Genomic DNA, 27,435 nt, shown 5'->3' with positions numbered 1-27,435 from the left:
ATCACTACTACTCACCTAGAGATGGGCGCTGCACCTGTAAAATAAAATTGTTAACAAGAGATGGGCTATGGCCTGAGTTCTTACCTTACTTAAATGAGACTCAGAAACCAAGGTGGATTTTGTAGGAATCCACCAGGGACTCTTCTTTTTTTAAAAATAAAAATAATGTAATCTTTTATTAGGCATCTCTATTCTCTTATTTCTAATTCCTTTTCTAAAATTCCCCTCCAATGATTTCCTTCCTTAAGAAGGTATCTGCTCTGTCAGCCAAGCCTTCATTGGAGGAGTCACAGTAAGGCCATATGGGTTGGGACTCATGCAACAGACCTTCTGCCTAATACCTGGTACCACCCACTGATGCATGAGACCAGAGGATGGCGCCCATTGTTGGTTCACCCCCCGAGGCTGCCTCAGGCATGCCATCACTTTCCTGCTTTCCTCACCCCAGGGTACATCCCATTGAATGCCTTTCACTTAATCTTAAAATCCTACACCTATTTAAAAATGTCTACATACCATTTCCCCAACATAACATTTTGATACAACATTTACTATACACATAAATATGTATACCTAAATATATACAAACACAGACAATATATAGATCTTATGAACCATTTCTTTGTACACAGGGGTCATTGCTGCAGTCAGCCACCCCTTTTCACAATAACTTCCTGGGTCTGCCTCTTTAGTGGAGGCTGGGGGAGTCTTTCCCTGATAGAATGTGGGCCTGGCCCCCACAGCTTATTTCTTCTAGGTGGCCCCATCCACCACATGGAGCCACCGGAACTCACAGAGTGGCAAAACTCAGAAATGTCACTTGGTGGCCCCAGTTCTACCCCCTTCACCATTGTAGCCCGCAGCCTGCATCTTGGTTTGGGGTGGCCCCTTTGCCTTGGGTCACTGGGTGGCCCCAGTTCTACCCCCTTCACCATTGTAGCCCGCAGCCTGCATCTTGGTTTGGGGTGGCCCCTTTGCCTTGGGTCACTGGGTGGCCCCAGTTCTACCCCCTTCACCATTGTAGCCCACAGCCTGCATCTTGGTTTGGGGTGGCCCCTTTGCCTTGGGTCACTGGGTGGCCCCAGTTCTACCCCCTTCACCATTGTAGCCCACAGCCTGCATCTTGGTTTGGGGTGGCCCCTTTGCCTTGGGTCACTGGGTGGCCCCAGTTCTACCCCCTTCACCATTGTAGCCCGCAGCCTGCATCTTGGTTTGGGGTGGCCCCTTTGCCTTGGGTCACTGGGTGGCCCCAGTTCTACCCCCTTCACCAGTGTAGCCCGCAGCCTGCATCTTGGTTTGGGGTGGCCCCTTTGCCTTGGGTCACTGGGTGGCCCCAGTTCTACCCCCTTCACCATTGTAGCCCGCAGCCTGCATTTTGGTTTGGGGTGGCCCCTTTGCCTTGGGTGCCACCCCCTGTGTTTGGTACTGATTCTCTGCCACTTGTCTAACTTCTGGACAGTCAAGTAGCCTGGTGGCCTGCCCAGCTCACCACTGCACCCAGTGTGCTATTGGCCAGTGTCCCTGTTGCCAAGGGGACACTGATGTTATCACTGCCGCATCCATGGTACATCACGCTCCTTGCGGCCCCATCCCCTCTGCTTCAGGTCAGGGACTCACAGGAGGGGAGGATGCATAATCCTCATCTGGGCTGTGGGGCGGATCATCTGCAACTCTTCACCTCCCGGGCTACCTGGCAGACGCACTTTCTGCATTGGACCCATCCCGACTGGACCCGAGGCCGGGCGTTAATGTCTTGACCGGGCTGTACAGGTGCAGGGTTATGTTCCCTTGCGGGTGCTCCAATAACACAATGGTGATAACTGTCCTGATACAGGAGGGATGAGCAACCGACTAACGTATGTCTTCAATGGTATCTGGTATATCTTAAAGGGAATCTAACATCTCATTTTCATAAAGAAAGCCATGGGTAAAAATGTTTAATTGTAAGCTACTAGCTAGCCATAAGAAGTGACGCCTCCCCCCCTTAATTCTACACATACACAGAGCACACAATGTCTTACTCGCCAAGAGACAACTATCACTAACCAATGGCTAGTGTTGTTTGCAAATGTTTAATGCTAAAGAAAATATGAAATAAAATGTGAGCTCATGTGCATAAAGTTTGACAGTACCTTGACGCATACATCAATCTGATATGCTGTGAAGACTTGTAAAACTCAGAGTCCCAATAACAAGTAAGTGTTTCTTGTTCCGGGGATCTGCACTTGAGTTGAGGGTTGGCTGCAAATGGAGGAAACACAAAATATAAACAGGACCCTGTTAGATCACTGTAAACATGACCACAAGTCAAAATGAACATGGTTTTTCAGCATGGTAATTGTGATGCAATGTTGAACTTCACTTTTGATATCTGAAGGTACGCATACATATGTAATGTTGTGCTCACACTTGGAGTTTGTACTAATCATCATATGCGTTAAAAGAATGTACTTTTTGCTAAAAGAAGAGGCCTTCTCTTTTATACGGTGGCGTTTAATGGCCATATATGAATAGCAATTGCAAACTAGAAAGAGACCTGCTGACCTGGCAAGAACTTGTTTTAACAGAAGAATTGTGTTTGGTCACTGTATGTCGAAGCATGTTGAGCCTGCTAAAACTATCTGCAGATTACGGGTGGGGAAGGAATGAGTAAGCACAGCCTCGTGCACAGAGATAAGGACACAGAAGGGCACGAGAGAGAGCGAATAACAGATAACAGGAAACCACAATAGCAGATGTTGAACTGTTGACCGTTGATGCAAAGTCATGACTGGGAGGAACCGCCTTGTGGTGGACATAATCTATGTGCAGCAATGTATGACAATGTAAAACAGATGGGTATAAAAGGACCACGATGTGCAGGGCAAAGGGCGGCACTTTGACGACTTGCTTTGCGAGACGTTTGAACTTGCTGCCCATTCGCGAATGCTTGTGCATTAATAAAGTAATGTTAACTTGGCTCTTTTCTGTCTGAGTTATTGCAGGGTCCCTTAGACGTTTGAACTTGCTGCCCATTCGCGAATGCTTGTGCATTAATAAAGTAATGTTAACTTGGCTCTTTTCTGTCTGAGTTATTGCAGGGTCCCTTTTGTACTGGTTTTGGCGACGGCGAGAAATCGCACCCACATATCTGCACTGTCAGGCCATCCTTGCTAAATCCACATGCCTTTGTGAGGAATTATCAGGAATTATCATTGGCAACTCTGGAGTTAAACTATTTGAATGCCCCCAGAAGTTCTAAAAGGTAGTTGTTTAATATTTTTCGCTATTCTCTTATACCTTGCTGATGACAAAACATTTAAGGACAATGCAGATAAAATGGTTGCTGGAGACAAAATACAGGTTTGTTAGGCTTAAGTAACTATGATGGCTAACTACTTAATTTCCTGGTGCTCTTCTTCCACAGATAACATTCATTTTGCTATGTAGCTAAGGTCCCGAAACCCAACACAGGAAGTAGAGTGAAATGTATAACAAGCATTGGCAATGCCAACAGTTTGGGTTTTTGTGTAGCATTGGATGGGCACTTGCCAGGCACAGCTGTAGGGGTATTAACTGTGCTTTGATAGTAGCAGGTGCAAAATGGTGTGAGTACCTGGGCATCTCATAGCAGTGCCTGGCAAATGCCTACTACTGTGGGCTTTGTCAATGTGTGCCTTTAACAGGATTTTGAGGACATGCTTAGTGCTTATAAATCGAGTGGCAGAAGGAAGACATTTAAGACATCTTTATCACACCAGTAGCGGGTTTACAACACCAATGAAGTCATTAACTATCAGAAGACTGCTCTAAAAAAACACTGGCAGGCACTTTGAGTGAAAAGTTTGATGGTAGGGATAGATTAAAGCGAACTCAAAGAATACCAATAAACAGGTGTTTTGGGCGGGGTAGGGCAAGGACTGGGTGGGAATGGCCATAAGGATAAGCATGGCCATGGGAAGTCAATGGGTGAGCAAATAACCAAGCAACACCTTATAGATGTTGCTTGGTTTACTCTAATGCAATAGTTTCAGCGTATAGGTGTCGCAGCGACACATAATGGCCCACATTAAAAATACTTGCATCCTCTATTCTACATCATTTCGACAACGCCTAGCATAGAGGAAGTGACATCACATTCCCATTGAAAGGCCGATGAAATCACTGGAAGTGATAGCACAGGACTTTTGAAGCTAGAAATGAGCAATTCTAAGTTTTGAGTTTGTCGCTTCAGCGTGATAAGGACTTACCTACCAATGTCTGACTACTGACAATATTCAGCACCTCCCAAGCCCCCCATCCCAGTCCAGAAGGCTAATGTTTAATTGTGTTTTCTAAATATGGACCAGGTAATTTGAAGGATCCCTGCAAGTTCATTTTATTTACATTGGTCATGAGGAATGTCAACTGTTGTTTTTCATGATACAATAGGCAGCATATTTGCGCTAAGGCCATCGCACATGCATTGCTATTCCGACTGTAGGTCAGGCAAATCCTGAAAAATATGCCATCCGTGTGCTTCTGCAGTCTGGCGAGGAGGCTAATAATGTGGGCATCCTCCACCCAAAGAGGCAGAGTCCATCACGGAAACAGGTGCTGCGCTGGCAAGGCAACACAGTGCAGGGACGGGAAGGTGGGCCATGCAGAAGCTTGGACCCTGAGAGAAGAACGTCACTGGAGGCAGCACTGCCCGCACGTGCTGCCCTGGGCAATATTCCGAACATTATCATAGATTAATGACTGGAATGTAACATTCCTAATTGTCCAAGCAACACCCACAGTTCTATAAAGGGTGCTAAAGAATGATTACACATTCGATCTGCTCTGGGCACATTTTCATGAGCCTCCTCCAAGCCAGAAGACAGCACACAGAGAGCAAGCTTGTCACCAGGCAAATATTTAAGAAACTCTCATGAGAGCCTGTCACCTCCTGCCGAAAACCTGCTGTCAACAACACATGAAAGGCGCTGCGTGACTCCGGTTCCCTGAACAGGTTGTACGCGCGCTTGATAACCGAACTTAACAACCGAGTGCGGTTCATTTGTGGATAAAGGCACCGGTATGAGGAGATGGAATGTTTTTCCAAAGCTTTCAAAATGGGATTTAAACAAGCTAAACCCCTGACTTCACATGTGAACAATTTAAAAGGTCTATGGACAGAAGTTAATGCCAAGTAATTCCCAATCTACTGTGGACTAATTCGGCATGCAAGCTACTTATGAAGGCTTTGCACGGACCTTGCCGCTTATTCGAGTTGGTGAGGGACCACATGGCTGCAGAGTTGTGACACCTTCCACAGGCAGACAGCTGAAGAGACGTTACAGGATTTGCATTTGGGAACAAGAAGTACCTTGCCAATAGGTGTACAATGATTCAGCACAATAATTAAAGTGCTCAGTGTATTCTCCAGGTTATAGTGCAAGTGTGAAATGAGTCAAAGATTTCCCTGCATGCCAGCAGGGTCGGACTGGGACAAGAAATAGGCCCGGCGACCCAAACAAAAGTGGCCCACCCCTCGCCTCAAAAAAGTGGCCCACCCCTTTCCTTACGACCCTTGACCTCTGATGACATCACCGGAAGTGATGTCATTTGACCCCACTCCAAAATGACATCCCAGGAAGTGATGAAACACGACCTTTCACCCCTTGACAAAACAGGAAGTGGCATCAAATGCATCAATGTAAACTACAAAAAATATGCTTATGATTTCACTAATGTGATATACATTTCATACAAGAATGGATCACCATATGTATCATTAATATCTGTGTGTATAGATCCATGTTGTCAAATTACTGTGAATCCAAGTATACGTCCAAGGCCAAATGATAACATGTTATTGTATAGTACTTACGCTTAAGCTCTTTTTTTATAGAACAAATATGCATAAAATATCACCCAACCTGTGTTGGTGCTCATTTATCATCCTAAGAAGGATGAAAGGCTTTTTGGAAAAGAAAAAAAAAAGTGAAAAAAACAATTTTCTTTTCATTTTTTTTTTTTACAAACCGGCTCAGGCGTTGCCAGAAACCAGCTCCCACTCCCCAGGGGTGTTTTCGGCCCAGCCACTCCAAGCCTGAATGCCAGATCTATTTAAGCGCTTTCATATTCCTCATTCTCCTCTGAGTTAGGGTAACTCTTGAACTCTGTAACACAGTTCAAATGCCAAAGTGCCAATTACGCTTGATCTCTGAAGGCAGCATTGATACAACGGTACCTGTACCAATTGGTCCAGGGTCATGTCACATTGCATTTCTCCACAAAGTACACAAAAAAGGGTTGTTGTTCAGGATTCAACGATTTTGGCGTCCTAACGAAAGGCATTATATATCTAGTGAAAAAATGTGATTTCTCAATATATGCTTAATTGCTCACACTATTGAAGTTTAAGCATAAGTAGAATTCATTACGGTTCCAGAGGCAACCCTGCCGGGGCTACAGACGGGTTGCCGCCGGACTCGTAATATTTAACCGTGCCCAACTTCCCGGTGCCACCGGCTCATTACAAGTCCGGCGGCCCAGGAAGTCAGGTGCCGGAAAATTGGAAGTCCCTGACTATATGGGAGTGCGGACACGGAAGCACCGGCATTGTTGCTAACGGTGCCAGTGCTTCTGTGACCAGTCTGCCGACTGTGGCCGCTGCGCCCGGCAGAGTGAGACCTGTCGGGGACAGTGGCCATGGCCGGCAGACACGTAGTTTGCCGGTACGGAAACAAGGGTGCCGATGAGCTTACCGGCAGCCTTGTTTGCAGACTTGCAAACTCATAATGAGGCCCAGTCTCTGATAAAGCACAATATGCGCTACAAATCTTTGTCTTTACAAATCAACAAATTCTCGGTGGCTAACAATATCTGTTAGGATCCCAAAAATACCTAAATGATTCTCATACGATCACTGTGTCAAAAACACGGTATACTAATTCTGACCCCCTTATCATAGGCACTCTTTCTAATGAACCTATTGATGTCACTTGGAGGCAAAAAGATTTCAAACTGTGTCTGGATAGATTGTATTTACTTATACCATTTGACAGAGTGGAAAAGATGATGTGCAATAGAGATGTCTAGTGTGTGCAGCGTGAGAGGTGCAGGGGTACACATATCTGAGGTGGAAGTAGCTGGCGAGGGATGTATTGAACGGGTAGTGCAAGCGGTGTCATCAGTGAGATGGCTGTGAATTGATGAGGACCTAAGGTGAGTGGCTGGATTCTAAGATGTATTTATTTATTTATAGTTATATACAGGAGGAGCTTATAAGAAATCAGATTTGATGGGAAGCATTGTGTGTCTTACAATGGGATGAGCTTGATGCACATTCTGACCGGGTTGTGGAGGGGAGTAAATGGAACCGTTACTGGGGACAATACATAAATGGACATACATAGATTAAGGACAACCAACATTGGACATTTTTAAGTGCAGGTAGGCGGTACGGGCAGCTGTGCTTGGGATGTGACCATGATGGGTGAAGTGCTACAGTTGAAGCAGAGGAGGTGAGGGACAGAGGCAAGTTAGAGGCGAGGGAAAAATGTCGGCTAGCAGACAGATGAGAGGTAGGTTAAGAGGGTAACTCAGAGGTTAGTAGGTAGGCTTTTAGTTTGGTTTTGACCAAATCTGTGTGGACTGTTTCTCGGGTGTCTTCAGGAAGAGAATTCCATGCAAGTGGATCAAGAAGAGAGAAAGAGCGATATGCGAGAGGAAGCACATGGAGGGCGAGGAGCCAGAAGGGGAGTTGAGGAGGCAGAGCAGAGATTACGAGAAGGCTTGTAGAGTTGGATAGAGGAGAACAGATACAGCGGTGTCTTACTGTGGATAGATTTGTGAACCAGGAGAAGAAATGTAAATCTGGCCCTGTTTTGCATTGTCAGACATCTAGACTGGTGACATTATGAGGAAGTAGGTGCGAAGAGAGAAAGTTCAAAGAGAACACTCGGAGTGAAGTTAATGATCTTGTTGAGAGGACAAAAAGCTTAGTTGGGGAGACCAAAGCGGATGCTGGCACAGTAGGCCAGTTTAGAGGAGACAAGAGTCGTGAAGAGATGCTTGGCAGTGTTGAAAGGAAGGAGGTTCCTGATTTTACTAATATTTAGGAGGCTGAGGCGAGCTGCTGTTCCAGTTTGGGAAATGAAAGTAGAGAAGGTGTGAGAATGGTCATAGATGACGTTGAGGTTTATTATAGCTGAAGAAGAGTAGGGCAGAGGGTCAGGTTGGAACTGGATAGGCAGAGTTAGAGTTGAGAGAGAACTTTTGGCAGGGAAGAAGAGCACCTCTGTTTTGGTAGGGTTTAACATCAGAGAGTGCAAAGCCATGCAATATTTAATGGAAGAGAGATAGTCGTACATTTTGATAGAGAGATCAGAGGAGAGTTCAGTAAGAGAAGAAGATTTGGTCGTCGTACGCAAAGTGTTTGTAGGAGAACCCAAAGGAGGAGATAAGTGCCCCAAGAGCAGAGGTGTAGAGTGTAAAAGGGAGCGGACCCAAGACAGAGCCTTATGGAACACCAACAGTTAGAGAAGTGAGTTGAGAGGAGATGTAGGAAATAGTGTGGTATATGAACGTTATGACGAGAATGACACCGTATCCAAGTTTTCCATTTTGTTGTGCTTGCTTGGAACAGCAAAGTAAAATACCTTCAGTACTGTGCAACAGGAGAAACCCGAGGTTTGTAGGCATATTTAAGCAACATAACCCAAACAGGTCGGGTGACAGATCAGTAACAAGTTAGACCGCAGTGAGGGTTTTAACGTAAGCCCCAGGGCATTACCTAACTGGCAATAACCCCCCTGTGAGGGTTTATATTACTATTAGTACACCGCCACGTTGTACCGGGTTACTAATAGTGTTTTTATCTCAAGTTGAGAAACAATGTGTTTGCCGTTTCTCAGCTTGACATAAAAACTACAAATCAAGATGGCTTCCATGGATCGGGTTGAAGGGAACTACTTTTAGTCACTTCTCCCTTTTCATGGTGGCTATTGCCGGATCGCAATGTGCCAGGTACACTAGTGTTCCCGGCGCCTACGAGGGATGGGACAGCGCAAGGTAAGTAGGGTGGGGCAGGGGGGGTTGGAGATGTGGAAAAGGGGTTGCGGTTGGGAGGAAGGGGTAGGGGGAGCGCACTTACCTGATTCCCTGCCAGGGAAGATAGAGGCCTTCTGCTCTGAATAGGCTCAGAGCGGGGCCTTTACCGTGTGGTATAGAACCTGTCTTGAGCCTCCTCATTGGCTGGAAGGCTGCCACACCCACCTCACCGGGTACTAATAGTAATTGTTTAGAGGAGGTTTGAAAAGTGAAGCACTGGAGCGTTGCGTTTAATTATGCTGTGGAATGGTGGAGTAGAAACAGTTTCAGGTTGGATTCTTTTGCATAGGTTTGTTGTTTTAGTCGAAAAGTAGATTTTGCCTATACAGAACCTATAAACCGATGATGGTCCAGTATATTTAATAGTGAGAGACCCAGCGGTTCTTGGATGGTGGATAACAAGCCTCTGAATTGATGTAGAGAGTATATTAGATGGATACTTCATGGACCATATTTTAGGCTTCACTTTTGATTCCTTAATTAACACCAGTGTTTGGCACACAAGTGGATAGATAGTTAATAATGATGGTTCTGATTATTTTAAACCAAAATTAAAGGTACATGAAAGTATGCATTAATTATAAATGTTTGTTAGCTAGACGAAAGCTTTCTCAGGCTCGATTACTCAGAACTATCCATCATGAAGTAATGAAAGTGCAAATCATTCTCTTCCCAGTGCTTAGAAGATTCCTTCTTCTGGCAGAGGTATTTTCCAGATAACTAGGAAGGAGGAGATAGACTTCTACTCTACCCAAGCTTCCGAAACACACAAACTGCGCCATGACAAATAGGTGCAGGGGTTGCAAAGAGAGACATGTACTACACAGAGCAGTTGGGAGTTAACACAATGTTAATAAAGAAAGAAACCGTTTAACGTCCCAGCAAAGTAAAAAAATCCAAACATGCTGAGATAAGGTACAATTTAAATAATAAGTGTCTGAAAACAAATATACATACTACCACCATAACCAAGATATTGTCAACCATTCAGTTGGACTGAGGGGTCGAGGTGCTAGAGTAAAAATACATGGAGGGTGGCCATGTATACAATGTTTAAGAAAAGTGACCTTGATTCCTTAGAGGGCTTGCAGATCAGGCATCCCACTGTTTTGCTTATTCTGAGGCAATCTCTATGGACCAACTGTGGGGGATTTAACATAACCGAAAAAAAGAATGACATTTTCCAAGAAGTGCAGAAAGAAATACAAGTTCAAAAATCCCGCTTTCTGCCATATTTATAAAGGGTCTCTTTTGAGGGGTGCATGGGGATGCAGGCGAACTTCTATCTTTAGGTGTGCAGGCAGGCAGCGTGAGAAAAATATCAACCTTTAGGATTATATCTGGGAGCTTCTACATATAATAATCCTAGTTCTCTAGAAGGAGTTTCTGGTAACTGCAAAGTAAAGGGGCCTATGAACTTTCCAAAGGTCAGTTTTATTCCGAGAAAGAAAACCTGAAATTGGACTACACGTTAGTTACATCTAGGGAATGGAGTTGGTGTTGGGCATCTTATTTTATTTATTTTCTTTTATTTATTTTTGTGCATGTCGGATGAAGTGGTTGCCTTAATGTTTCTCCGACAACTGCAGGGTTGGACTGGGACAAGAAATAGGCCCGTCACCCAAAAAAAAGTGGCCCACCCCTTGCCTCAACAAAGTGGTCCACACCTCGCCTCACGACGACGCTTGACCTCTGATGACATCACCGGAAGTGATGTCTATTGACCCCACCCCAAAGTGACATTCCGGGAAGCGATGAAACACGACCTTTTACCCCGTTACAAAACTTGAAGTGGCACCTAATTACTGTGAATCCAAGTAGACGTCCAATGCCAAATGATAATATGTTATTGTATAGCACTTACGCTTAAGCTCTTTTTTATAGAACAAACATGCATACAATATCACCCAACCTGTGTTGGTACTCATTTATCGACCTAAGAAGGATGAAAGGCTTTTTTTTAGAAAAATCAAAATATTTTTCTTTAAACATTTTTCTTTCTTCCAAACCGGCCCAGGCAACGCCACAAACCGGCCCCCACTCCGTAGGGATGATTTCGGCCTAGCCACAGGCCGAAAGGCCGAGGGGCCAATCCGACCCTGCCAACAAGTAGGAAAACGCCCAGTTCAGGCGTCAGAAAACCAGGCCGGGCTCATGTGTGTATATAGAGGTAAACTAATCCTTACATATTGGTTGCGTGGTAAAATGTGGTGGTAACAGAATTGCCGCCAGTTTCACTGCACTGCCAAATTACGACTTTGTGTGTTCAGTGGAGCAGAAATCTTAAGCACCTGGCTAGTTGTATTTCTGCCGCTCCAGTGGATGAATTACCAGTGGCAGGATTACCAGAATTACCAACAGTGGTTATTCTTTCTAATGCCAAACAATTACTTGGGGACTCCAAAAGGGGTAAGGAAATTACCTCAAAAGCTGGGGGATTTACCTTCAGTTCCAATGCGTATTGACCCAATAACAATACATGTGTTTGAAGTACTTACCACTGGTGAATCTGCCAAACTTTTAATTAGGTCCGATTGAAACAGATTAACTAGATGTCATAATGCTCCTCTCACCACTGCTATTTTTAATTTTTATATATTTTTATTCAGATCCATGGTTAAACAGTGAATAAAGAACCTTCACCTCTTATAAGGGGAGCTAATGACAGGATCAAGAACAGATTTTACATTTTATAAAACGTACATTAAGGGTAAAGAGGGGAAAGAGAAGAGAAAAATACGAACAGAAAGAGAAGAAAAAGGAAAAAAGAAAAGTAGAAACCCTGCACCTCCACTTCTCTCCCCCCTCCCTCTTTGCTCAGGGCCCGTTTCTTTTGTTGTGGTTCTGCGAAGAACCGCTGGTTTCCTGACAATAGTAGGGTTGTGGGTCGCTGGTAAGTGTCTGATCTTTTCCTGGCTACATGAAATGAAACGTGTGTGGGAGCCTGCTGGCGACAGTGCCCTGTGTTGGGCCATTCAGTTGTGTTAGTGGGTATTCATTGACGACTTTGTGTGGGTTAGTTGGAGGAGTGTCTATGAGGCCGTGCCGTTTGCTTCCCACTATTCTAAGAAGGGGAGCCATTGCATGTCAATGTGTGTGTGGGTCTCTTGGAGCTCAGCTGTAAGGCTCTCCATCTTGTAGATCTCTTTGGCTTTGTGTAGCCAGTCTTTCTTGGTAGGCAGGTTGGCTCCCTTCCATCTTATGGTTATGCAAACTCTTCCAGCTAGAAGCAGGTTTCTCTGTATTTGGGGAGGACAGAGTAGAGCTCTTCAACTTTTTTACCCTGAACAGTACCAGGAGAGGAGCAAGTTCCCTATTGATGCCTTCTTTGTCATGGATCCAACCCAGGATCTTCTTCCAGTAGATCTGTGCGAGAGGGCAGTCCCACCATTGATGCCAGAATGTGTTGATCTGCATACACCCTCTCCAACAATAACGGCTGGTTCCTGCATACGTTTTAGCTAGGCGGTGGGGGGTGAGGTGCCATTAAGTGAGAATCCTACAGTTCAGCATTTTGTATTGGACAGCTATAGACGATTTCCAGACTACTCGATAAATGGTCTCCCATCCTTCCCTATTGTTTTCCCATCCCAGTGACCTTTCCCACTGCGCTTGGGTGCAAAGTGTCGAGAGATGACCTCTCTCTAATAAGGCTCGGTATATTCTTGCAATCATTCCCCTGGTCCCCGGATGCGTGTTTAGTATGTTCTCAAAGGGAGTTAGAGGGCTTTGCAGCTGCGCTTTTCATCTTGGCTCTTTCAGTTGGAGGAAGGGTGATGGCTTCATTTTGAGGCCTTGCTGTGCCTGTTCTAGCTCTTCTCTGGATAGGAAGACTCCCTCCCTCCACATCTGACCCGCCCTAACCAGCCCCTGCTCGTACTGTGGTTGGAAGCAAATGGGGTCTATGAGAAGGTCTCTTAATGGGGGCGCCCAGATACAACTCAGGGGTGATGGTCGTGTAGTTATCCCTGTTAGGGACGTGTTCCCTTTCTTCCATATAGATGATAGTACTCCCAGGACTGGGTGGGCCAGTGCTCTGCGTGGGATCGATCTATTAGGAGCCCAGAGCCACTCTCCCAGAGTGACCAGGGCAAAATATCAATTTTCTAGATGGACCCACTGTTTGTCCTTGGTGTCTCTACTGTGATCTACGAGTATTCTGAGCTGGGCTGATTTATAGTGTCCTTGGAAGTCTGGGTATGCTAAGCCGCCCTTTTCTTTGGGGAGAATCAGTGTGCTATATGCAATTCAAGGCCTCTTTCGTTCCCACGGGAAGAAAGGTGTCTGGCAGGACAACCGGGAGGGATTGAAAAAGGAAGAGGAGTCGGGGCAAGGCGACCACTGCTTTTTAACCTTTACATGGAGTCTCTCGACACTCTACTCAAATATCCCAATATAGCCATCCACCGATACGCGGACGATACACAGTTGTACATTGAAGTAAATAACACACAGGACCTCACAAGACACAGGACAGCAAGCAGGACATCACTCATAGCCGTGATTACCTAGAAATCATCCAGTCCTGGATGTCGACTGCCTAACTCAAACTAAACCCATCCAAGACTCAATTCATCCTAATCGGTCCGCCTGCTAAATAACAACTTGTCTAACAATGGCTCAATGATATGCGCCTAGAAGAATTTGATCCACAACTCTTGGACTCAGCAAAATCCTTAAGCTTCGCCATTGACAACAGCCTGTCCTTCCAGAAACACATAGCCAAAATGGTCCAAGCAGCCTGGCTCCGAATCTCCACCCTTTGAAAAATCAAACCCTTCATCTTGACGCAGGACTTCCAGACCATAGTGCAGGCCCTTGTGGGAAATGCTCTCCTGAAAGGGATCACAGTTGCTCACGTGGCTCCCCTAAAAGCAGTCCACCACGCTGCAGCACATCTTAATATGGGTGCACAGAAATTTCACTGAATCACCCCCATTCTACACAAACTACATTGGCTTCCTCTCCAGGCCAGGATACTGTTCAAGACTGCATGCATCATCTACAAAGCAGTTACGAGTAGCACACCAGCGTTCCTGGCAGCCAAGATCCACTTATCTGGCAGCACACGCTCCTCGCAGAGCAAAAGACAAACCGGCTTCAATCACAACGTGTCCTCAAAGAGAGGACCCACTAGAAAAATGTTCTTTCTTCTCATGCACCCACCCTCTGGGACTCTATCCAGGTGTCAGCTCTGGAATGCCCCCACAATTCTCCAATTTTGCAAATCTCTCAAAACATGGCTTTTTCAACAATACCTAACCAAGGACTAATTCCAATGGATTCACATACTGATGCACAGAGCTCACAGTTCTGCGCTACTGTTAAAAGATGCCAGCCCAAATTCTAGCTACCCACATTCTGTACAGAGCTCCGCTGCTCTTGAGCTAGGTCTGCACTTTAAACAATAAAATTAAAATTAAATTAAAATTAAAATGATTTTGGAAGCAGCAAAAGAGTTTGGGCCTTATTCTGAGTATGGTGGTTATGATAAAAAAAATGGTAGTAATAAATTCACTATCATTTTTACTTATCCGTTATATTCTGATGTTATAGGTAATTTGTGAAGGAAATGCCCCCATAAAGGTATTTCCTCTAGGAAAATGGAGGACTTATCACTAGTAGAGTTTGTTTTATGTGTATTTCTCATCATTTTGAGGTTGCTAAAAAAAAAGATACTTTATTGGCTGTCTCGTCGTAGCTTCAAAGGGGCCACAAATATCCATTTAACCCTCCCCTCATGGGGGGTTTCACCCCCAGAACCACCTATACGATGTCTCTCCCCCCTTTGCTGCACTCTCCCCTCTTCTTTACCAGACCCACCAGCCGCCTAAATTCCTCATTCATAGCCTACCCACTTCTTGTCCGCACAGCACCCCAATCCTTTTTTCTGCTCCTGCAACCCCCTGAATGGCTTACCTGTCATGGAGCCTCCTCTTCTGTGCCTTCCTACGCCCTCTTCCATCTTGGTGGGATTCTGTGGGTGATATTTCCTGGGCAGCCTCTGTCGTGGGGGTCCAGGAAACACTGCTCACAGGCACAACACGGCAGAATTACTACGTGCTGCAATTCCTCCAAACAAAGTGGGAATCCATAATGAGAAATAACAACATCTAAGAATATGGAGGTTTTACCTTTCTTTCTTCCTCTCCTCCTCCTTGCTCTACTCCCTGCTCTTCCTCGGGTCCCCCTTTCTAGACAAGTCTGTTCTATGAAAGTCTTGTCAAAACAGGTCCACCCCTGTTCCTCCAAAACCATCAAGGACATCCTTGATATCCTGCCTCCTGCTTTTGCGGACTTCTGCAGCCACTTCTTCGCCACTTGAGTATTCCCTTCCCCCCTGAAACACTCCCTTAAGAAACCCTCTGCCGACCCGTCCTGACCGGCTATTGCCCTAACTCCATCACTCCTTTCCTGGGAAAACTCCTGGAAAAGCTGGCCATCTTCCAGCTTATTCTTCACACTGAATCTGTTGGTTGTCTTCATGACCATCAGTCTGGCTTCAGAGCTGCCAGAAGAATGGAAACTGCTCTCCTGAGCATCCATGAAGACCTGCTCTCCAACCTTGACTCCAACACCCCCTGTGTCCTCATCTTACTTGATCTCTCCTCTGCCTTTGACACAGTCAACCATGCCATCCTGCTCAACCATCTGTGTGACAACCTGGGTATCACTGATCAGGCCCTGACTTGGCTGACTTCTTTCCTCTCTGATCGACCCTCCCAGGTCCAACTTGGGTCCTTCCTCTATCTCTATCTCTATCTCTATCTCTATCTCTACCTCTACCTGTGGTGTTCCCGAGGGGTCTAACCTCTCTCCCTGGCTGCTCAACCAATCCCTGGCACTTCTTGCCCACCGCATTGCCACTCTCTGCCCCAACTTTCAGTGCTATGCGGGTGACAATCAGCTCATTTTGAGGCTCCCTTCAGCCACCTGTTCTCCTTCTCTCATCTCTGACTGTCTGTTTGCTATCCAGGAGTGGTGTGCCGCCCAGGGTAATCTTCGACTCCACACTTACCTTCTCTCCTCACATATCTGACGTCTCCAAGAAGTCACACTACCAGCTGCACCTCGTCAGAGGTATTCTTCCTTTCCCCTCCTTCCCCCAGAAGATCACTGTCTTCAGAGCTCTGGTTCTCTCTAGGCTGGACTACTGCAACAGCCTCTTTCTAAATCTGCCTGCCTCTACTCTCCGCCCTCTGCAACTCTTTCAAAACAGGACTGCGAGACTTGTCCTTGACCTCAAGTCCAGGGTCGGATCTCTCCAGGACTGAAATCTCTGCACTGGCTCCCTGTCATGGTGAGGATTAAGTTCAAAACCATCTGCCCTTGTACCTGCCACCAGCTGGCCGCACTTCTTATTGTTCTTATTTATTGTTTTTATTTATTTACTGTTATCCTAAGTACTGCACTTCCCCTCACCCTTCCGCTTCGTACTTTTCCCGTTCCCCCCTCCCTAGCACGCGCGATCTCAATGTCACCTGGCCTTGTAAGATCGTTGTCTCTGTCTTCCATCTGTTCCTCTCCCTTGCCTTGTCGCAAAACACTGTGTATAAGAGCATTATAAATGCCATATCATATCATATCATATCATAAAAAGACAATGGGGAGGGGAAGACAAACCTACTATGCCTTGTGAGTGTTCAGAACGTGTAAGTGCAGAAGGGAGAGGGAATGGGATAGGTGCCGTGGTACTCGTGGGTGGGCAGCAGGTGAAGTGGAATGTAAAGTAAGTGCAAACCCCAAGGGTAGAGGGTAGCCAAGGCAATTGCTGAGGATAGACAGCAGCCGGGATGAGACAGTGTGCAAGATCAGGGCCCCGAGGATGCATAAGGGCCCTGCACACCAATCAAGTGACTGTGAGATTAGCAGAGGAGAGAAGGGGGAAGGAAGAGATAAAGAGGAAGGTCTTGGGGCTCTTCTGGAATTTAAGAAGTTCCTGCTGAAGACGAAGAGGGAGGGGGAGACTGTTCCAAAGAAGGGAGCCAGCTGAGGAAAGCTACCGACCACCTACCCTCTCTTTAGCGAACCGCTTTACACACAAGAAATTGGTGCCAGAGGAGCACAGAGGTCTAGAGGGGAATATTTAGTAAGAAAGAGTTGCAGATAGTGTGGTCCTCCGCCCCAGAAATCCTTGTGGATGATACAGAGTGATATGATGTTAATCCATGAAGCAACCTGGAGCCAGTGAAGACTTTGTAGGGCAGGAGAGATGAAGTCCCTGGGTTTGTAGATGTGCTCTAAGGTCAAGCAGTATTGTAAAGATGTAAAGGGATATTATTCTTTTTTTTTTTAATGTCTAGGCCAGTTTGGATGCCCCGTTTATTATGCTTGAGGGTGCAGAAGCAATAAGACCTAGTAGTTTGGGCTGGACTGCCCCTTTTGGGGTGGGACCAAGCCAGCCTGATTTGCATATGGTCGCTCCCCTTCTGTAATGGCTTGGCAGGCAAAGAACGCCAGTCTGGAGGGTTGCCCACAGCTGTGCACGTGGTTATGATTGATTCAAAACCTTCCAGACATCACCTTTTGGATTTGCATAGAGACGAGTGGCATTAAGTGTGACATGCAAGTGTTCTTTAATATTACAGAAAAATGTATACATCTTCATGTAATTGTTTTCATAAAAACACTTAAAATAAACAAAGCCATTTTGTTGTTTCATTAAAAGTGACAGCAGAAATAAACCCAGGGTTTTTATCGAGACAGCGAGATCTCGTGAGACATCGCGCTGGAAGCGCGCAGCACGGCAGAAAAACGGCAGAGTCGGATTGAGGCACCAGGAAAACAGTCAAGCCTTGCCGCTCCTCCTGAATGAGGGAAATCAGCCCTCCCACTGAAGTCTGCTCTAATAGCAGATCCCTGCAGCAGCTCAGCTTAATACCATGGCTGAGGGCAACCTCCTGGGAGCTCAAGCTGGCAGGGGATGTAATACCCCCAGTACATATTATATGCAGTGAAGCCAACTGCATTGGGGTCAAGGAACTTAACTGTGAGTACTGCCCCTCCGTCCTGGACAGAGCCCCCCTACCCTGTTTATGCAAGGCATCAGAATAAACACCCCTTTCTTACACAAGTGCCCTGTGTTCAGTGAGGGCCACTGCACTAGCCTTCACTTACGTATCTGCTGAGCAGTGCACAGCGCAGTATTCCCAGTCCCAATAGAGAAGCAATTTATCATGACCTTTTAATTTACCAGCTCAAACATCGCCTCGAGAACTGAAAGCAATGGCCATTCAAAATGATAATTTCTACATTAAGCATTAGCCTTGCAAGTTGACTCACTGATTTCTGCGGAGGGTATTTTTGAATAGCCCGCTCAAAGAATGAAAGGGGGGGCCACTGCGCTGCTAAATTGGCTAAATTGGCAGTGGGCTGAAAGAGCTGCATCAGAGAGGACATACCGTTCCGCAGAAGAGGTCATGCGTAGGAGCGACACAGCAGTCCTGCTATCGCTACGGCACCCTTGGAATGTGTTCAAGACGCTCATAAGCAAATCATCCTAAACATCTGACACTAAAATAAAACGGCTTCCGTGTAATGCGCTGGTTTCTGTTAGAGATTCGGAGACTGCGTGGGGTTTCCCTTGCCTTAATGCAGGGGTGCGCAACTGGTCTCGGTGGAGGGCCGAACGTACCACACAAGTCCCATACAGTGGGCCAAACTATCCATGGGAATGAGCCGGTGCGTGTGCACATTTGAGTTAAAAAAAGCATGGCTTTTAAGGTGCACTTTTTATTTATTACTTTTTTATTACTGTATCATGTGATACATTGCTATTTAATAACATTACCAGTTTGATGTATATCTGTTGTGCAATTGAAATCATGCTTTTAAATAGAAGTAAAACTGAACGTATCATGATGCAAAGAAAAAAAAACTGGCCCACAGAGGCTTCGCACACCTGCCATGACAGACTCACAGAGCGTTTTCCAATGGGGTTTTGACGCTTCTGTGAATTAGGCCCTTAGTGACTTACTAACATTAGGCCAGGCAACATTTCATAACACTCATGTGACTTGGAGGGCCATAATCAATGCCCCGAAGTGATGAAGTGATGCATGTTGTGCACCGCGGCCTTAATGCATAGCAACGTAAGCACAGCACACACTAGTTCCATCACAACAGCGCTTGGCAATGATGCATCCTTTTTTGGGATTTAGGTTCACTTTTGTGTTTTATACTTGTTTAAATATCATGTTCTAGCAGAGAAACATCCATGAAACCACCCACACGCAAGCTGAAGATTAGGGGTTTGCCAAGTCAGTAATGTATTGAGCACTAATCTAGCTACGGCAAGCAAGGTAGCACAAGGGTTACAGGAATGCATTAGATGGCTACAGGGGGAACAGATAGCATCCACTAACAGCATAGCATTTAGGGTAGTCAGCAATAGTTAACATTTACAGTTAGTTGGGACTGGGCTGAAAACACAATGAGCTACTATTGGGGCAAACTGGCTAGTGAAATGTTGCCTGAGAATCTCCAAGCCCTAGCCTCTAAACTGCCTGGAATGCCACTCATTACTCTTTGCCAACAATGACACAGATTATTACTGGGCAAGAAGGCATAATTCTGTGCTCCACACAGCCATCAATATTATTGTCCAACATTGGCTTATTCGTGCACAAAGGGTCCTTTGGTTCCTGCTATTCCAGTAACCTCATGAACCTTTTAGATGCATGATCTGAATGAAAAGGAAAGGGTGGAGCAAGACACAGCCAACACGGCCTGGATATTGCATTAATAATGCTGATCAATGGATCAGGGTACAGACTCTGGACTCCCCATTGTTGGGAGACCTCCCGCGCCCGCTCTTACTTTTTCCAGATGATGCTATTTTCCCCGAACCCCAATGGGTCTTATGCCTCTCTTCTAAGCTGTTAGTTTATTGGTCATGTGATGTGATGTATCATGTGACCCAGGTAAGACTTCTTCCCTTGTGCTCTTTTGCCTTCACTGCAGCTGCCCAGAGGGCTGACTGTGTGATCCTTTGACACTGAACCATATGGAGTGGAGCCCCGCCCACCTGCCGGAGGAGAGGCTTTTGTGACGTAACATGTGACCCGAGTAAGGCTTCTTCCTCAAAGAGCCATGTTCTCTTTTGTCATCACTGCTGCTGCCTGGGGAGTAGGGGGTTGGGGGAGCTGACTTTTGTCCTTTGCTGCTGGAACACAGGATTGAGGCCCCTCCCACCTGCTTTGGTTGCGTCAGTTCACACCACTTTTAATTAGTCAGCTGTCGGACGTATGTTGTAATATATCTTAGATGAAGTGATGAAATCACTGTACATGGAATGTGGTGAGGTCAGTGTGAGTGGAGTGTTGGTGTGAGGTCAGTATGAGTGGAGTGTTGGTGTGTTGTGATCTGAAGCTGCATTCTATGCTTGGCAGTTGGAGGTATGCTGGCTTGGAAAGGACATGCCAATGTATGTTCCTGGCAATTGAACTACAATAAACCTACTTAATAACTTACCTGCTGGTCCGGGTGTTCATCAGCTTTCAAGTTATTACAACGTACTCACCCGGACATCCACTCAAAGGGATAGTCCTTTCCTGTTTGCTCCTGTGCGCCAGCTGGCTATGCAGGATCTGGTTTTCACTCCTTTCAGATCCTGTTGTTCACAAAGAGGTACTAGAGACAATTTGGCTTAATTGTATCTTACATTTTCTATGTATTATTGCTTATGGTTATTCCAGTTCATTGTTCTAAACACAAATCTTCAGACCAATGATGCAGCAAATTTAATTTATTTGCCAAATGTATCTTCTGAACCATCCTATTTTACCTTTGCCCTCTGGAATGTTAAATCAACCAACTACTTCTTAGCCCAATCTTGTCTTAAACTTCTTAACTTGATTTTTTTCTCTCTTTATCTGAACATGGCTTTCCTGCAAGACACTGCTCCTTTGTTGCTTTTTCTTCCTCCCAATCTGCTTTTTCACATTTCCCAAGGCTATGCTGCCCTGACACAGGTACTTTATAGCATCCTTCTTGGATTCTCACTAACCCCTATTTTCCACTTTCTACTTTTACTTCCTTTGAATTCCACATTGCGTCTTTTACTCATCCTCGTCCATTATACATTTGGACTTATTGTCCTCCAGGGCCTTTGTGTCTTTTTATGAAGATCTTATCACATATTTACATTCTGTAAAAACGCGTTGTTCAATTCTAATATTTGTAAAGCAGTTGCAGGTGTTCTTTACTGTGCTGTTGTTTGGGGGACATGCGGGCTACCTGTTAGTGGAGGAAAACAGGTTTTTAAAAGCATTATTTAACATCCCTGCCAGTATATCAACAATCCTGCTCCAGGAGGAGCTTGGGGTAAGGAGTACTTGTGCTATGGCTGTACTTTGACCAATTCTTCTTTAGGCTACTGCATGGGCTAGAACTGTTCCTTCAGTATGTTGGTGATTGAAACATTAACCACTTTTGGGAGAACCCTGACTCAATAACATTGCTAAACTATCAAATTATCAACCATCTCTACTGCAAGTATGAGGTTTATAGGGTATTGCTTTGGGATTCTTCTAAACCTAAGTTTATGGCCTATTTCGATATGAAAACTATTAAGTGATTGGAACCCCATTTGGAGAAGATGGTAATTCAGCAAATTAGATGATCATATATTCGATTTTTTATGTTTCTTATTTATTTATATACAGGAGCAACAATGCTATTTCGATCACAAAAGAACGTACAATAGATAAAGAATTGGCTTTAACGGGATGCAGTGAGCTTCTTACAATGGGGTGAGTTTGAGGGACATTGTGAACAGTTTGTGGAAGGGAGAAAATGGAACAGTCACCAGGGACAATATATAAACCGACATACATAGATTAAGGACAATCAACATTGGACATTTTTAAGTGCAGGTAGGCCGTACAGCCAGCTGTGCTCGGGATGTGTCCATGATGGGGGAAGTGAGGGACATTGGCAGTTTAGAAACGAGGAAAAATGTTAGCTAGCAGGCAAGGAGCTAGGCTTTAATTTTGATCTTGAACAAATCTGTGTAGACTGTTTCTAAGATGTCCGGGTGAAGATAATTCAATGTAAGTGGAGCAAGAAGAGTGAAAGAGCAGAAGCGAGAGGAAGCACAGGAAGGGTGAGGAGCCACAAGCGCATTATAGGAGGCAGAGCAGAGATTACAAGAAGACTTGTAAAGTTGGTGTGATGAATTAACTTCCGGGGCAGGGATGAATATCGTTTTCTAAACCATCAATCAGCCCCACACCTCTAGTACACGAGAAGGGATCCAAATAGATTGGAAATACACGCAAATTATAATCCTCCTTGTCCAATTTTGTAATGTGGACGGAACTATAGGTTTATCTCCACATGGTCTTGGTGCTCAACAGTGTAGAGTTGATTTCAGGGCGCTTTGCAGATTCTGCAACAGAGCTCAAGACGGGAGACAGCTGTGGGTATCAGGTGGCAGGCAGTTTGGCGAGCAAGTCTGGACAGGTGCTTGCAGGCAGGCCTACACGGCGGCTCGGGGTCAGGAATCATTGTCTCAATGCTGGTTGGCGAGTCTGAAGCACTGGTCAAGGCGTCTCGGATGACGTTAGTGACTGCGGCGTGACAACAGTCCGAGGTGCAGTCGGTTGCAGCTCGAGGGGCTTGGCTGGCTCGGAAATGTCCTTTAAGGCCGATGCTGGTTGATACTTGTTGATGCACTCCTCCTAGCTTCTTCACTGGGCTCGTGCTGTCCTTTAAGGTGGACGGCCCAAAGCTGAGGAGAGTGTCGCGGGCAACAGCCTTGTCCTTGATTTGGTTCAGAGACTCAGGAAATTCCCACCTAGGAAACTTGCTTGCAGAGCCTAGCAGGGGACGCTGTGTGCTGTGCTGGCTGGGTACTGGTGCTGGAGCTGCTGGAGGGTCCTCTAGATTCAGTATTTCCCTCTGTTCCCTGGGAGAAGTTTAGGAGAGGGATCTTGATTCTGTCTTTGGAAATCCTGGCCTTCCTTCAATGGTGGAAGCTGTAAGGCAGACTGTACCTTCAGCCAGGGTTTCTTGTTACCCCTTGAAAAGTCTTCAGATGATCTGCCCAAAAAAGGAGCTCAGCCCTCTTTTAAAGCAAAATGGGCCACAGTGATTGGTGTATGCTAAGCCTACCTTAATGACCCAATCCAGGGTCCCCACCAACAATTTCTTGTATGCCTGCGGTCATAACCAAGGTGCTTTGCAAGAGAAAAGGTAAAGCGGTGAACAAATGTAATACTAAGTCTCACGCATCTTCCTGTCTGTTGTGGATCAAAGGGTCTCTCTGGTTAATTGAGCTCTCTGTGGTTCCTGATTAAGGCACCAGGTCTCCCTTGAAAATGTGGTGAGACCAGACTTTTGGTCTCTGCCAAACCACATACTTGTACCTTCTGAATGAGGTCCACATGTGGGGATGAATACTGTAAATACATAGTCCCAGACATGACAGCTCATTGCCCTTGATACTGAGAGGCAGGAGCTGGTTTAAGGTTTACACAGTGCATATCAAAGGTTGTTGGGGTTTCCTGTCTCTTTTGTTAAACTCTGCAGCCAGGACCCATATGGGCCTGTTTGAAGTATATTATATTAGTATGTGAATTATGTTAATTGCTGCCACCATCTGCAGTGCTTACACAAAAGGACAGGGCGGATCCATGGAGCCATTGATCGTTAATTAGGCTGGTCATGGCATGAGGAAGGTTTTTCCCTCCCCCTTTTTATATTCCTTGATTGTCATATTCCAACTAAATATGGCAGGGGGCAGGCACCTGTTGGCAGTGTCCACCCAGAGTACATGGGTATATGAGTATGTCATGCAGTGAGCATAGGAAAATGTGTGCGGATTAGCCCCACACATTTTCCGGTGGTTTATCTACTATCATTCAATTTCATTTAAAATTTCAAAAAAGCCCAGGTGAGCACACAGCCACTGTGCAGATGGTCGAATCCCTCTCAGATGGATAGAAAAGGATAGATGCAATTGTGCCTTACTGTAGATAGATTTGTGAACCAGCAGAGGAAATTGAAATCTGTCCTGGTTTTGCATCGTCAGCCATCCAGCCTGGTGATGGTACAAGGAAGTAGGTGTGAAGTGAGGGAATTCAAAGGGAGTCCTGGTACCAAAGTTATTGATCTTATCACGAGGAAAGAAAGCATAATTATAATTGTTCTTTTATAATGCGCTTAATACCAGCGAGTGGTTGCTAAGCATGGGGTCAGGATTCAACACTGTTTTGCGCTGCATTATCTTCCTTCCAAGACAAACGCATTGCCCCTGAGCTATCCATCCTCATCATACTGTGATATTCAGGACCCTTATGTATCCTCATGGCCCTGACCCCCCACATCTCTCATCCCAGCCGCTGTCTAATTTTACTGCACTTACCTAGGCTCCCACAGGAGGCTGCATTTACGTTCTTCTCTTCTTAAGCACTTCAAGCCGGTGCACTTCTACATGAGCACCACAGCACCTACCCCTTACCCCCCGCCCCTCTGCACTTGCACGTTCTGAACACTCACAAGGCATAGTAGGTTTGTCTCCCTACATATTAATTCAATTATTTATCTTTGTTGTAATTCATTGGCTACCTTCCCCTGTCCCCACCCTGTTGCCCTGTGGGTGCTTTTAAAGAGTTTTTGCTAATTGTATAAGCGCCTAACAAATGACCAATAAAAAAATAAAAAACAAAATAACAATATATTTGGGGAGACCAAAGAGGATGCTGGCACAGTAGTCCAGTTTAGAGAAGACAAGAGTGGTTAAGAGATGCTTGTCAGTGTTGAAAGGAAGGAGGTGCCTGATTTTCCTAAAATTTAGAAGGTTGAGGAGAGCTGCTGTTCCAGTTTTGGAGATGAAAGTAGACAAGGGGCCTCATTCCGAGTACGGCGCTAACCATTGGCGCTATTAACGCCTTGGTTGATGCCGTACCCGGACCGGCAGCGCCTTGGTGGATGGCGGAATTACCGCCCCATTCCAAGGTTGGCGGGGCGGTAATTCCCCATTCACCAAGGCTCTTCCCCATTCCCAAATGAGCCCCCATAGGGCTCAATGGGAATGGGGAAGATGCAAATAACGGTGACCGTTCATTACGGTCACCGTTATTGGCTTGGAGGCCCCTTTGCGCCCTCGACTTTAACACCTGCTCAAAGCAGGCGTTAAGGGCGAGGGCGCAAAGGGAACTCGGAGTATGGCGGTAAGGGATCACCGCCACTGGTCTCGTTACCGGTGGCCGCTATCCCTTAACGCCATACTCGGAATGAGGCCCAAGGTGTGAGAAGGGTCATACATGATGCTGAGGTTTCTAGCTGAAGAAAAGTAGGGGAGAGTGTCAGGTGGGAACTGCATAGGTATAGGAAGCGATGAGAGAGAGTTTTTGGCAGGGAGGCAGAGCACCTCTTTTTTGGTACAGTTTAACATCAGAGAGTGCAAATCCATCCAATATTTAATGGCAGAGAGACAGTGGAAATGCTGATTAAGAGATCAGAGTAGAGTTCAGGAATAGAGAAGATGATTTGGGTGTCATCTGTGAAGAGTTGGTAGGAGGACCAAATGGAGGAGATTAGTGCTTGAAGAGCAGGCCCCGGTGTAGAGTGTAAAGAGGAGCGGACCCAAGACAGAGCCTTGTGGAACACCAACAGTTAGAGGAGTGAGTTGATAGGTGTTGGTGTTCCAGGAGACAGAGAATTGGAGAGGAGCAAGGTAGGATTCATTCAAGGAAGGGCTTGAAGAAAGAGAATATTTAGAAGATCAGAGTGATCGACAGTGTCAAAGGCAGAAGACAGGTCAATGAGAATTAGGATAGAGAATAGGTTGGCATGTTTAGCAGAGGCGATGAAGTTGAAGACATTCTTGAGAGCAATTTCCGTGGAGTGACAGGAGTGGAAACCTGCTTGTAGGGGGCTTGAAGGTTGTAGATGTCTAAAAAATTGGTGAGATGATTGAACACAAACCTTTTGAGCACTGTAGAGTAGTGCGGAAGGAGAGGCACAGGGCAAAAGATAGCCGGTAGGTTTGGGGCAGCCTTTTTTAGGAGAGGGATAACCATGGCTGTTTTGAAAACAGAGGGAAAGCAAGCTGAGGCGAAGGACAGGTTGGAGAGTTCAACAACTTGAGAGGACACTAAAGGGGCAATAGGCTTGAATAATTGAGGAGCAATAGGGTCTGATAAGGCACAAGAGGGGTTAGCCTTCATCAGTAAAGATGGCACTTTGTCAGTATTAGTGTGACTAAAGAGAGCGATAGAGGCAAAAGATGATGGTAGAGTAGGTAGAGTGTCAAATGTAGGAGGAAGGAGTGTGTAGAGGATCAGGAGAGAGTCTCTAATTTTGAAAGGTTTTGCAGCAAAACTTTCAGCTAGCTGTGAGAGTGGAGTTGACTGTCACAGACGTAGGAGGAGTGAGTTTGGGGCACCTTGTAGCCAGAGAGGATGGTTGGAGTGAGAGTCAATGAGGGTTAGGTAGAATTCCCTTTTTGCTCTATCATGAATGGAATTGAGAGAGTACAGGAAGAGAGGTAGAGTTGCAGATCCTCATGCGAGTGAGTATGCCTCAATTTGTGCAGCAGACAACGTATGTCTGTGCGGGGAACGTATGAATGGGATGCCCAATGGTTGAGGATGCAGAGACTTGGATTGGGTGTCAGTACTTTGCCACAGGCGTTGGTGAAATGGTGATCCGTGGTCCCACCCACGTGTTTATGTAGATGCAGTGGCCATACAAAAGAGACTGACATGCTGTGGAAGCTTTGGAGGGGGCAAAAGTACTTCTTTTACCCACCTTTGTTTAGCAAAGCAATGTTTATTACTGTGTGATTTTAGTGAATTTGCAATTTGTGGGGGATCAGACATTATATTATTAGATTTTATTGCTAGAGTGGGTTAGGGAATTATTGCTTATGAGTGAGTCCTTGATATTCTTTATATGTATTTTTACGTAGTTTAGACTTGCTTTTATATTGTATATCATGGTTAAATTGTATTCTAACCGTATGATTTTGCTGAACAAGTGAAGGAATTGGTTGATTGACTGAAGTATAACATTGTAGAGGAACGGGTAGTTATCAGGGCAAACACATCCTATGTTGCACATGTGGATTATGTAAGCCAGGGACTTGTGCTTTCAGAAATAATGATCCCACCACCCTTGTCAAAGGTGCTTTGTGCTAATGACTGAAACACGCAAGAATTCATGAGGTCTTAATCCTTGGCCCACACTTTTCAACACTGACAAGTGCAGTCGAATGACAATAGCACTGTGGAATATTGTTTTGCCTGGTGCTTTTGGAAAACAGCTGTGTGATATGTGATACTGAAGAAGAGGAGGAGCTTGAACTACAAAAGAACTGCGTTAACGCAGAGCCAAGTGCAGGGGCCAAGTGCAGTCGAATGACAATAG

At 45.6% G+C, this 27,435-nt stretch overlaps 1 protein-coding gene across 3 annotated transcripts in view; it reads right to left on the bottom strand.

Annotated features, from left to right (window-relative positions):
* Positions 1–27,435, bottom strand: part of GHR (growth hormone receptor) — a 1,187,134-nt gene that overhangs the window by 148,058 nt on the left and 1,011,641 nt on the right. For all 3 annotated transcript variants that reach the window (XM_069627210.1, XM_069627212.1, XM_069627211.1), the window contains one exon: positions 2,133–2,241. In XM_069627210.1, the coding sequence (XP_069483311.1) occupies positions 2,133–2,241 (109 nt within the window). The remainder of the gene's footprint in view (positions 1–2,132; positions 2,242–27,435) is intronic.

The sequence above is a fragment of the Ambystoma mexicanum genome, chromosome 6p (genome assembly GCF_040938575.1).
Source record: "Ambystoma mexicanum isolate Mex_15411 chromosome 6p, UKY_AmexF1_1, whole genome shotgun sequence".
NCBI classification, from domain to species: domain Eukaryota; kingdom Metazoa; phylum Chordata; class Amphibia; order Caudata; family Ambystomatidae; genus Ambystoma; species Ambystoma mexicanum.
This window is presented reverse-complemented; position numbering and strand designations above follow the sequence as displayed.